Source organism: Microtus ochrogaster, chromosome 18 (assembly GCF_000317375.1).
Source record: "Microtus ochrogaster isolate Prairie Vole_2 chromosome 18, MicOch1.0, whole genome shotgun sequence".
In the NCBI taxonomy this organism is placed as follows: domain Eukaryota; kingdom Metazoa; phylum Chordata; class Mammalia; order Rodentia; family Cricetidae; genus Microtus; species Microtus ochrogaster.
Window position 1 is genome coordinate 23,748,137 of NC_022020.1, and position 12,315 is coordinate 23,760,451.

The 12,315-nt window shown below is 41.8% G+C and overlaps 1 protein-coding gene across 3 annotated transcripts in view; it reads left to right on the forward strand.

The window, feature by feature from the left end:
* Nucleotides 1-12,315, forward strand: part of Ctnna1 (catenin alpha 1) — a 124,198-nt gene that overhangs the window by 103,172 nt on the left and 8,711 nt on the right. For all 3 annotated transcript variants that reach the window (XM_005355929.3, XM_013349499.2, XM_013349498.2), the window contains 4 exons: nt 3,090-3,182; nt 6,465-6,621; nt 9,863-10,063; nt 10,952-11,103. In XM_005355929.3, the coding sequence (XP_005355986.1) occupies nt 3,090-3,182; nt 6,465-6,621; nt 9,863-10,063; nt 10,952-11,103 (603 nt within the window). The remainder of the gene's footprint in view (nt 1-3,089; nt 3,183-6,464; nt 6,622-9,862; nt 10,064-10,951; nt 11,104-12,315) is intronic.

A 12,315-nucleotide genomic window follows, 5' to 3' on the forward strand; every position in this document is an offset into this window, starting at 1 on the left:
TCTGTGGTTTTGGAGCCTGTCCTGGAACTAGCTCTTGTAGACCAGGCTGGTCTCGAACTCACAGAGATCCGCCTGCCTCTGCCTCCCGAGAGCTAACAATATTTTTTAAAAGGTTTGAAAAATAGGGTCTTACTAAGTTGCCCAAGCTAGTTTTGGACTTATCTTCCTACCTAGGTGGGATTTAAATCTGCGTCTTTAGGTCCAGGGATCTGAGACAGGTTCTTTATTGTGTAGCCTAGACTGGCCTGGATTTCCTTATCTTCCTGCCTTAGCCCCCTGCTCCTGGGGTTAAAGGGCACTACTATGCCTGTCAAGCTAAAGACTTGACACTGATTTTATTATTTAACGGGAATGGGTATTTTGTCTGCATGTATGTCTGTGTACCATATGCATGCTTGGTGCCAGTGGAGGCCAGAAGAGGGTGTCAGATCCTCTGCAACTAGAGTTAACACCATTGTGAGCCATGTAGGTGCTGGGACTCAAACAGCCAGTGCTATTCTTAACTACTGAGTTGAGCTGTCTCCCCGACAGATTAATTTTTTAAAGTTATATCAACTGCTGTTCCAAATCTAAATGTGCAGATTTTCCTCAGTAAGAGGTATGAAGGATTTCCCTTTCCTTACTCCCTTTCACGGTAGCCAGGTCAGACTTTCTTCTCAGAGAGCTCTGGTGGAGATGTTGATGTGCACACTTGTTACCTGGGAAGTGAGTAATCCTGGAGCGGCATTGAAGCTTATTCATCTAGAAAAGACTTCCCTTCCCAGGCCTTCTAAAACACTGTCCTCTTGAGCATTAATGCACAGTGCACCATCAACATTTTAGAGCATTAATGTTCTCATAGTACACCATCAACATTTTAGAATGTTTTAAAACAAAGGATAAACTGTCCATAGCCTTTGTTTTAGGATTTGTATCAGGAAACACATGACGTAAAGAATTCAGCCATTAAAATGGCCTTACTCCTTACTATTTTGTATCTCACTTGTAATCAAGAATATAGTCCTTTATGTCTAAATTTCGAAAACATGTGAGTTATAAGATTTAAAAAATTGAGATGGTGTAAATTGAAATAGAATTATTGGTGCTGTGAGGGAATCCCTGTTACTGACCTCTGAGAACCACTAGAAGACCCCCCTCCCCCCCGGGAGTTTTTTTGTTTGTTTGGATGGTTGATTTGGTTTGAGATGAGGTCTTCTGATAACCCAGATTGGTCTCAATCCTGTAATCCTCTAATGCACAGCAATTACTGGAATTCGCCACCATCCCTGGCATAAAATACATTTTGAGCTTTAAGTCTTAAGTTTTTTTTTAATGTGTTCTGATAATTTACGATGAGTTTAAACAAATGACAGTCTCTAGATTGTGATCTGTTAGAGAACTGCGTCTTTGGTCAGGCCAAGTTGACAACAGAGAGTGGAATTATAAGCTTTAGGATCTAAAATGTTATACTTGGTGTGATTTTTTTTTTTAAAGGGTTTGGGAATATCAGAGGTCACTTCCCAATTTTTTATTTTGAAATTGCTTGCTACTTCTCTTTTTCCTTATTATTAAGTATAATAGGATTCTGGTGCTTAATAGCTGGCAGTCATAACTGTAATACTGCAAACAATAGCTATAATAGTAAAAATTTTTCCTGTGCGTGTGTTCATTTAAAATCAAATGTTTTTGCTATCACACTTGTTTTCTCTGACATTAACTATAATGGAAAAATTAAAAATGCTATAGGATCCACGGTGGCAGTAGGCAGCAGAGATGCTGTAGATCCCCAAGTGGTGGTAGCAAGCCATGTGGCGGCAGACAGCAGGCCCTGAGAGCAGCTAGTCCCAGGCAGAGACACATGGCGGGCGGGCAAGAGACAGAGACATGGATAGGCACGCCATGCAGAGTGAGGTTGGATATTTATTCAAGGGGTTATGGAGGGGGAAGGGAGAAGGAGAGAGAAGGCGAGAAGAGAGAGACAGAAGGGGGAAAGGGGAGAAGTGGAGGAAGATGGAAAAGAGAGAGAGCTCAGGCCGGAAGCTGAAGATCAGCCTGGGAGTGGGTGTGGCTTGTCTCTTAAAGAGATAGAAAATCATTACATTAACTCAGACAGTCTACTGCCTATGCCTTTATCATTCATACTCAGTTCATACCTGAGGTGAAACTGTCTCAGCACTAAGTATGTGGTGGGCCTGGCACTGCTAATGAAGTTGGCAAGACTGTCACCACTGCTTCAGTGTCGCTGAAGAACTGCGTTCTCAGTGTAGCCTGAGTCCTTGCAAGCTGGACTTTGACACAGCCTGTAAAAAGCATTTCTGGTTAAATCGGTTGTGCCATGTTAAGTGTTGGGAGGGAAGGGAAAGATTTCCATTAAAGTAAACCCTGCCAGACAAGAAAGTCCAGCACCAGTGTCCTCTAAGAACAGTTGGAGGGGCTTGTGTTCATGTCTGTGGAGCGTATCATCGTTTCCTTTCCCTTTGTTTGTTTTCTTTGTTTTTCAAGACAGGGTTTCTCTAGCTTTGGGGTCTGTCCTGAAGCTAGCTCTTGTAGACCAGTCTGGCCTCAAACTCACAGAGATCCACCTGCCTCTTCCTCCCAAGTGGCGTGTGCTAAGACATCCAGCTCATTGGGTCCATCTTAATATCACCTTCACAGTGTTTTAAAAATCTTCTTAGTTGATGTGTTCAAATAAAACTTAACTTATATTTCTACATATGACAGTGAGAACAGCAATTTGGAGTTTTAATTTCTTCCTTTCAAGAACAACTACAAAATTTATTATTTGTAGATACTAACAGTTCCTTCCTTGGTGTTTCTTGGTTTTGTTACATGTCTGTACTAGACAGCCTTATAGACTGTTCAGGCAGATTGGCGCTCCTTCAAAGCTTAGAGCTACCTCTTCTGATACGAGCCTACAATATAACATTGTGAGGTCCTTACAGTTAAAAATGTATCCTAATAAACTGATAATCAGTCTGAGGAGTGAAGCTCCTTGGTGCTTTTGGTATCTCTCTGTTCTGGGACGGCCAGAGTAAGAGGTAGGAATTAGCCTGTTTTCCAGTCAAAGAGAAAAATGCTTATAGGCATTTCTATGTCCTTCCCTCTTGCAGGTTGCCAACTTGGCCTGTTCAATCTCCAATAATGAAGAAGGTGTAAAGCTTGTCCGAATGTCTGCAAGCCAGTTAGAAGCACTCTGTCCTCAGGTAAAGTATAGCCAACAAGCTTATAGTATCTCCAGCATGGATTTTAGTAGAGTGGGTGTGAGTTTATTTTATTAGGTTTGCTTTTTTTATTTTTTCCCTTCTTCCTTCTTTCCCTCCCTGCCTCCCTTCCTTTCTTCCTTTAATTAAAATAAAATTCCTTCTATTTTAAATAGAATACTGATACAGATAAACCACATTGCTTGAATAAATTTAAGTATCATTTTCTCTTTATCTCATTCTAATGCGTCCTTGTCTTTCATTTAAAATGTGTAGGAGGGGTCATCAAGAGGCTCAGTTCTGCCAAGTCTGATGACCTTGATTCTATTGCCAGGGCCTATGTGGTGGTTAAGAGAAAACAGACTTCCACAAGTTCTTCTGTTTTCCACACATATGGCATTGTGTGCATATGTTGTGTGTGTAGTGCACAGCTTTCCGGCCAGCCTGTGCACCATTGTAACACTACTGTCACAAAGCATCTAATCTGCTTTGCTGAAGTGTCTGCTGCAGATAATAATAGTAACCTGATTGAACCAGCCGCTGAAGTAAAGCCTAAACTTCTGTGTAATAGTGACACTTGGAAAGACAGGTAATTGGGCTGGGTTAAGTGTATTGCTAGAAAATCTCTGAAGTGCTTGAAACAACTAATTTTTTTTTCTATTTTTCACTTACTTATTTGTGTGTGCTAGCACGTGCTCCATGTACTCATGGTGTGAGGACAGAGGGCAGCTTATGAGAATTGTCTCTTCTACCACCCTATTGCAGGTCACTAGGCTTGTCAGCAAGTACCATTAGCTGCTGAGCCCTCACTGGCACTGGTTAGTGCTTATCTGAATGTTCAGTGTTACTTGTGGTCTGTGAGGGAGTTCTCCCTGCCACTCAGGGATTCCTAAGCTCTTAGGTGGTGTTTTGATGGAAGAGGTTACCTTTCTGCTTTTCCAGACAGAGACCACGCACAGCTTAGTCTCAGACTTACGTTAACCTCTATGCATGTCCTGTCAAACCAACAGTAGACGTAGACAAAGGGAGGCGCGCAGAGGAACTGTAGTAATGGCCAGAGGCTGCAGGCATCAGGTTTCTGTGTAAAGTCTGCAACCTTAAATGTGCTGTGACACTGTCATTGTGGCTCTTTCATGTGAAAGACCTCCCAAGACTGCTGTGATGGACCAGCTACCACCCCCGCTGTCTGATAGACAGTCTTTATACAGTCATAAAATGTGCACGAGACTGATTGCTGTGCACATAATTAACACAATAGATTTAATCTACTTTCAGGCTGACCAAATTGAATGAAATAAATTTAGGGTAGATTCTAAAGATTATACTTTTTCTCAAGTTTGCCATTTTATCCTCCCAACACTTTAATATCTTTGGTTCTCTGTTTCATTTTAAAATGCTTGAAAAGCGACAATGCTTCCACATATCTTCAGAAACAGATGGTAACATACGCTGATCACACCTACCAAGAGTATTTATATAAATGATCTTAAAGCCTAGGAAAAAAACCACAGGGAGAGTCTAGTTGATCCTAATGAAAATGCTGGAGTGGGTGGACCTGTGACTCGGCCCATGTCACAGATGAGCACACTGCACAAAGGCTAATTTCTCTCCTTTGCAGTGTCACTTAAGATGGACCTCAAGACTGAGCTTCAAACAGTGCCCAAGCCATCCTTGGTATTAGGGGTATGACCTGAGTAAAAGGCCTTTCCTGGGGGTGATTAGTCTTTATACGTACAGAGCTGGGCAACTTGAGTATTGACAAATACAAATTGGACAATGTGGGTTGTTTATCTCTCTTTAGTTATCTAGATAAGTTGCAAGAGACCCCACTGGCATTTCCCCGATAGCCAAGGGTGGTAAGACTGTTTTTCCTGTGTTTACCCAACCCTTTTCTGTGTATCTTTTGGAGAAGGAACTCTTCAGATCCTTTCACACATTCACCGACCATAGTGAACAATGGGTAGTATGAAAATGAACTTGCAAAAACAGTGAAGAGAGGTTGTTCAAATGAGTTGGAAGGGGGGTGGGACTTGAGATAACGGCTCAGCAAGTAAAATCAGGGACTGCACTTGCAAAAGACCCAAGTTTGTTTCCCGGTACCCACGTTAAGAAACTATTGACATCTATAAAAGAAAAGTACCTCTAGTCCATGCTCAAAAACTAGGAATCATAGAAAACTCCCTTAGCTTAGTTTAGGATATCTGTGAAAAAATGAAGATCGGTAACATTGTAGTTAATGGCTCAAGACAAGGTGGTTACTCTTGAGATGAGAGAGAAGACAACCGTGTGCACTCTTGCACTTTTCTGGTGGTGATAACTTAGTAGTTACTAGAAGATGGGGATAAGGAGAGAAGAGGAAAATGGGGAGCGCTTGCTAATACATTTGAAGTCTTATTTTTGGAGTAAAAAAATGGTAAAACTGAATGTGGTATCATTGTAGCTATTGTGTCATTGAATTCTGTACTTTAAATGGATAAATTGTATGAATTATAAACTGTCTCTCAGTAAAATATTTGTATGTGTATGCTATACTGAGGCTGGATCCCTGTACATACCAGGCAAGCTTTCTACCAGGAAGCTATGTCCCAAGCCCTATATCTATACTCATGAACACACACACATTTTTATATATATATGAAGTTGTTATAAGTCAGCTACACCTGTGTTAAGATGACAAAAGAAAAAAAAGTTCTTGGAATTGGAATACAATACCTTTATTATGAATGAATTGGGGTAAGTTTGGCATTTCAGATACTGGTCATCATTATATACTATTGGACATTATTGGCTACTTTTGTAATAGTGATGGATAACTGAGATGACCCTAAATATCCCACAGAAGGAGAGTAACATGAGATACCTATAAAATGGAACACTGAACAATGTATTAATATATACTTATTGATGCTGACATATTTAAAAGAAGGAACCAGGGTAGTTAATCAAATGTAGCCTATAATTTTAATTATATAATTTTTGATGGTATATTTGTATGATTGAGGTTTTTAAGAAAAAGCTTGAAGTTTAATGTCAAAAATTAGAGAATTTGAGAAATTAGAGGGAGCCTTTATTTGTTTATAGCTGCCTATTGTTTCCAAATCAAACTTACTATTTTGGTGTTAAAGTCTAAGGCCTGCTGTTGAGTATTTCCTCTTTGTACTAGTTATGGTGGATACATGGTGTTATGTTTCCTAGTGACGGGGGCTAGCTGTTCCTGCTGTTAGCCAGATCACCCCATGCGATTGATTTGAGATAGATAGTGATGTGCATTAATGTCTTCTGCAGGTTATCAATGCTGCATTGGCCTTAGCAGCAAAGCCACAGAGTAAACTGGCCCAAGAGAACATGGATCTTTTTAAAGAGCAATGGGAAAAACAAGTCCGTGTTCTCACAGATGCTGTTGATGACATTACTTCCATTGATGACTTCTTGGCTGTCTCAGGTAATGAAATGGTTCCCTAGAATGGCATGTGTAGTTATTGTCCAAGTCATAATCACAGACAAAACACCTTCAAATCTGGTCATTGAGAGTAAATTCTCTTAATGACATGCTGGTTTCTAGTTTTATGACGTTCTGACCTGTGTTCCGAGCAGGGGGAGTTGGAATGGAGCTGTATTTCTCACGGTGGGGCTGCTGTTCATCCTGGAAGAATTAGTTACTGGACTAGCAAAACCTTTCACTGCTGGTATAGACTTGAGACCCTCTGGCTGTGACCTGTGTAGCATATAACTATCCATCCCTCTTGATATTTGAGTTTAGACCTTTGTCTTGGTACTGCTGGTCATTTATTATGAGCCCATGAGACTCAGAAGGAACCTCTCAGCTAGTTTATTGTAGAGAATGCTCTCGGAAAGCTCCTGTCTGTCGGGAGTGATTGTAATGTACCTGACTACTTCCCCAAAGACTGTGTCTGTCTGACGCAGAGAGAGAAAACAGAGAGGAAATATTTAAGTGCCATTTAATTATGAACTTGAAAAAAGTAAATCTGAGTAATTCACGTCACAAAAACAGTTGATTTCATTATATAAACATAAACTGGTAATGACATAGTAAATTGCATTCATATAGAACATGTCTGTCAAATGCAATTTAGCGTTTATCTCACAGAAATAAATTTCAGTCCTATCTCCTTAGAGTTGAGTAACACTAAATGCATTCTCTATTAACAGGGCTTCCATTGCCCCTGGCTGTGTCTTCTCCTTGGAAATGCCAGGCTTCCTGAGGCTAGTGGCTGTGGGCAGATTTAGTGACTAGGTTCTTGTAGAGCTGAAACTACCTGTCACCCCAGGGAACCACAGGCTGGAATGTGGAAGATGTGAATGGCAATGGGGCTTGAAAGAGAAGCAGAACTTAAGTACGTGCACAGCACAGTCCTCCAGCAGTGACCTATTTAAGGGTGACACTGTGTTCTGCATACCAATGTGTCCCTGTCTTTGCATGAACTCGAGATGATAGTTTTCTTTTTGGCTTAACTTGAGAAAGTCGGGTGTAGGTTGTATGTTAACTGCAGGAAGACAGGGTAAAATATAAACCATGCTGCCTCAGAACTACCAAGCTGCAGATGCTGCCACTTTAAAACAAAAAATTCATTTGCGAGCACATTGTTGCAGGTGCCAAAAATGCAGCAATGGCCTTTTTGGGAAATCTTGGCCTTCTGTTGTTTTTCCCAATGAAGTATGGAATTATTCTTTTTCATAGGTTTAGGGAAAAACATTCCACCTTCATAGCACACTTTTAAGCAAACAACAAATTTGGAAATCTAAATGCAAAGCCCCCTCTGGATAGATACTACATTCCTACAGTTTTTTAAAACTAGGTTGGATATGTTTACCAGGCTTTGTTTCCAGGAATTTTCATTCTTTCTTACAGTAAAGTAAAATATCTTACAATCAAAATGGCTCTCATATAACAGATAACAAAAGGGATTCAGTATCAGCATTTAGTGGGGTCCAGACAGGATTTTTTAGGTTATTTTAATATAAAACAGAAGACCAGTAAGGAGAAATCAAATTTTTTAGCAGATTCACTTTTTTCTGGCGAAAGGGTTCAACTTATGTAAATAGGAGTTTAAGGGAGGTTGACTTGGTGCAGAGCAGTTGAGCCAGTTTCTGTTTAGCAGATTCAAGCCAGAATTGCTGTCTGAAGTAGTACTGCTGCAGAGCATCTGCATCCTGGCTGCCTACTTGTGGTGTTGTCTGTTGTTCTGTCACAGACTTGCGGAGGCATGCAAGCGATTAGTGATCAAGGTGTTTTTAGAGCAGTGGTGAGGGCCAAGCACTGAGTAGACTCCTAGTAGACTAAGCAGTTAATTCATAGCACTAATCCTGTCCTCTGAAATTCATCCATAGCCAGTAGTCCAGGCAGGGAACGGGCCCTGTGAGACCCTCCTCTGTCCATGATTGACTCTTGTCAGGTCCAGTGCAGGCAGCATGGTGTCCTTAGCCCATGACATGACACTGCAGTGGCTCTGTCCCCTAAGTTTGCCGAGTAGCATTTGCTTCTGGCTCACCTCTAGGTCAGAGGAAACATAAATACTGTTTTTAGTGTCTTTCCAGACAGTCGTGTGTGTTAGTAGAGGCTGTGAAGGAAGGAATGATGGCTTCTACAGGTAGTTGAATTAGAAACCAGTTCTCGATATTGACCTTTTGAAGCATAAATGGTACATGCCATCACACACACACACACACACACGACCCCAATGTGCTTCTTAAAACAGACTGCATTTGCTACCTTTGTCCTAGCTCTTCTACAAGAAGCTCTCTCCATATGCTGTGCCACACACTGTTGTTGACAGGGAACCATGTCTTTAACTGACATAGCTTCCAAGAGCTGTCATATAGCCCAGGAAAGGAGACAGTCATGTTGCCACCACTGCAGCTTCACGTGTGCTGGTATATTTGCCGCTCACCCTCTTCTGGGTCTGCCTATATAGCTCTGCCTCTACTATCATGGTGCCTGTGTGCAGCTTACAGCTTGCTCCTCTAAGTACAGTTCCCTTGGCCCTTTGGCTTGCTTCCCCTTTGCTATTTCAGATAAGATTGGAATTTCTTGCTCTGGGGTTTCTAAAAACAGTGTCAGGCTTTGAAAGGAAATGGTTTGGGGTCTTCAAATCTAGTTGTGTGCCTAGTAGTCATCTGGATTCACAGATTTCCCTCTCCAGAGACTACAGGTGTCATGTAACTGTTTTCATCTCAGATGTATTTTCTCACTGCCCTAGAGGGTTAAACCTGCTTCTTAGCATCCTCTGATCTCGATCTTGCTGCCTCCTAAATACTATTGGCATCTCCTGGAAGGAGAGAAAACACTGGACAGGTACAGCCTGATGTTGACCTGTTTTTCTGATTTAGACTGTGACATTTGTCAACGACAGTCAACAGTGAAGCAGTTATTGAAGGTGGTGTGCTTGTTTTTATTAACATTGCTTATTTGGGATATGGGTGGTCATACCGTGGATGTTTTTAGATGACAGAGGACAACTTGCAGGAATTAGTTCAAACTCTATTCTAACTCTACCCTCCTGAGTGCCGGCATGCCAATGTGTGCTTGTGTCCAGCTTTGTATATAAAACTTTTGGCATAGTGGTTGGCACCAAACCTGTCCTATACATACAACATGCCATGCTACTATGTCACCCTTTAGTAGAAGACCTGATCCTTCATTCAGCTTTTTGCTTGTTCCTCAGAGAATCACATTTTGGAGGATGTGAACAAGTGTGTCATTGCTCTCCAAGAGAAAGATGTGGACGGGCTGGACCGTACTGCTGGCGCCATTCGAGGCCGGGCAGCTCGAGTCATCCATGTTGTCACCTCAGAGATGGACAACTACGAGCCAGGAGTTTACACAGAAAAGGTTCTGGAAGCCACCAAGCTGCTCTCCAACACAGGTCTGAAGACTGTCCCCCGTCATAGTGTTCTCCTGGGTCCCCACAATGACTCCCAACATCATTCCAAATCCTGCGGGATTATACACACAGAATTCAGCTCTGGTTTTGTTTTTATACACACTGGGTGGCTCATCATACTAGCGAGAAGTTGGTTATTAGACAGTTCATGAGCACATTTTCCTTTATGTGTCTGTGATAAACTATGAGTATGCCAAGCATGCATGAAGGCAGAACTCCCATACACATAAAATAAATGTTTAAAAAAAATAATGGCTTTATTGGATGAAAAACAGGCAGTGGTTTCAGCACGGGCCTGGCACATAAATGACTGCTTACTATATTTAGTTCTGTGCTGGGATGAAGAATGGCAGATCTTTACCTCCTTCTGGACCTCTAGGTGTGTGCAGAGGTGAGATTGGCCAGGAACCAGCAAAAGTAAAGCTTTGATGATGCCTGTGCTTTAGTTTAGTTTGTGCATAGCGTCCTGCTAGTGAATACATAAGAAATGAAGGTAGATCCCCCCTTTTGAAGTACTGCAAATTGAACCCAGAACCTCTTACATGCTAGGCAAGTTTATTACCACTAAACTACTATTCTAGCCTTTGTAGGTCCGTTCTTAAGGTTTCAAAGTAGTTAGTATCATTTCAGTTCTCAGTCATCCAATTCTAGATCAGAGTCTGCTGAGAAGGTGATTGAGTCCTTGCAAAATATTGTCCATAAGTTCACCTATGAACATGTGGTCTATTTTGCTGGTGAGTACTGGGCACAAGAGTAGAAACACAGAGGATCTTTGTCCTGAGCTTGACTCTACTGCCTATTCAAGGATTCAGGAAAGGATTGTGGAGTGCTGTCTTCTTAGTGTGACTTGCCTGCCTCTTGTCTCCATAGTCATGCCACGGTTCACTGAGCAAGTGGAAGCAGCTGTGGAAGCCCTCAGCTCAGACCCAGCCCAGCCTATGGATGAGAATGAGTTTATCGATGCCTCCCGCCTTGTATACGATGGCATCCGGGACATCAGGAAAGCAGTGCTGATGATAAGGGTGAGTAACCACATTCTAGACATTTCAGCAGCTTTTTCTTCTCTTTTGCTAACTTGAGCAATGTGTTGTTCTGGAGCTCAGCAGCTACAGTGTGGTATATTAAATCACGGGTTCTGGAGCTCAGCAGATAACAGTGCGTGTATTAAACCATGGGTTTGAGCTGTTAGAATGAGATAGAATCTAAATATAGACTAAACAAAGAGATCTAGCATGATTGGGCTTAAATTAATTTTGGGAACTTAGTTGGATAAACAGAATAGTTAGAATTACAGGGGAAACTACAGAAAATAGTTTTTTAAATTTCCGAGAAGGAGCTTCTTCTTAAGGTAAGTAAAGTTACTGTACTTCTTTTCAGAAGAACCGCTCCTCTCCTTGAAGGGAACCCAGGCAGCAGGTTAGACTTTGTTCAGGGTAAGGAATGGCAGCCCCTGATGATGCTCCATGGCTCATGGCCAAGTGCTGAGCTGAGTGGAAGTACTACCTCTGAGTCTTGTGTCACCCTTCTCAGACAAAGCAGCTGAATGACCTAGACCTCCCTGTGAACTGGGATGGGGTAGGGTTCCGAAACTGCAGATTTCTCTGTCAAACATGTCTTGCTTGAGCCATTGTCTTCCAAACTACCTTTTCCAGAGCTAAGGCTCTCTTGCATGTTGCTCTTAGGGTTACCTGGATCTCATTGTCATCATTTGTCTGTGTCTCGTGCAGGCGTGTGTGTGTGTGTGTGTGTGTGTGTGTGTGTGTGTGTGTGTGTGTGTGTGTGTGTGTCCCCAGTTGTTGCAGGCTTCCAGAACAGACATTTGGAATACAATGCCCACCTGTTGCATTGCTAGAGCTTTGCCTGCTGTTGTGTAGTTCAGTCAGCCAATTGATTTTCACTTATGCCTTCATTGTTTTCTAGTTAAACCTCCAAGGTATTAGACAGGGACTCTGTCTTACTTTTATACCCCCTCTTCCTAGTCTGCAGAAGTTAACCACCACGTCAGTTTGGGAACATGTTGAAGACCTGTTGCATCCATTTTGTATGCAATGTTGAAACACTTAGGCAAGATCACCATTATCTGGTTGAGGTAGGAAAATTGTCCCAAGCTGGGAAGAGGAATGGTTGTGGGTATAAAATTAATGGCTTTATTGGATGAAAAACAGGCAGTGGTTTCAGCACGGGCCTGGCACATAAATGATTGCTTACTATATTTAGTTCTGTGCTGGGATGAA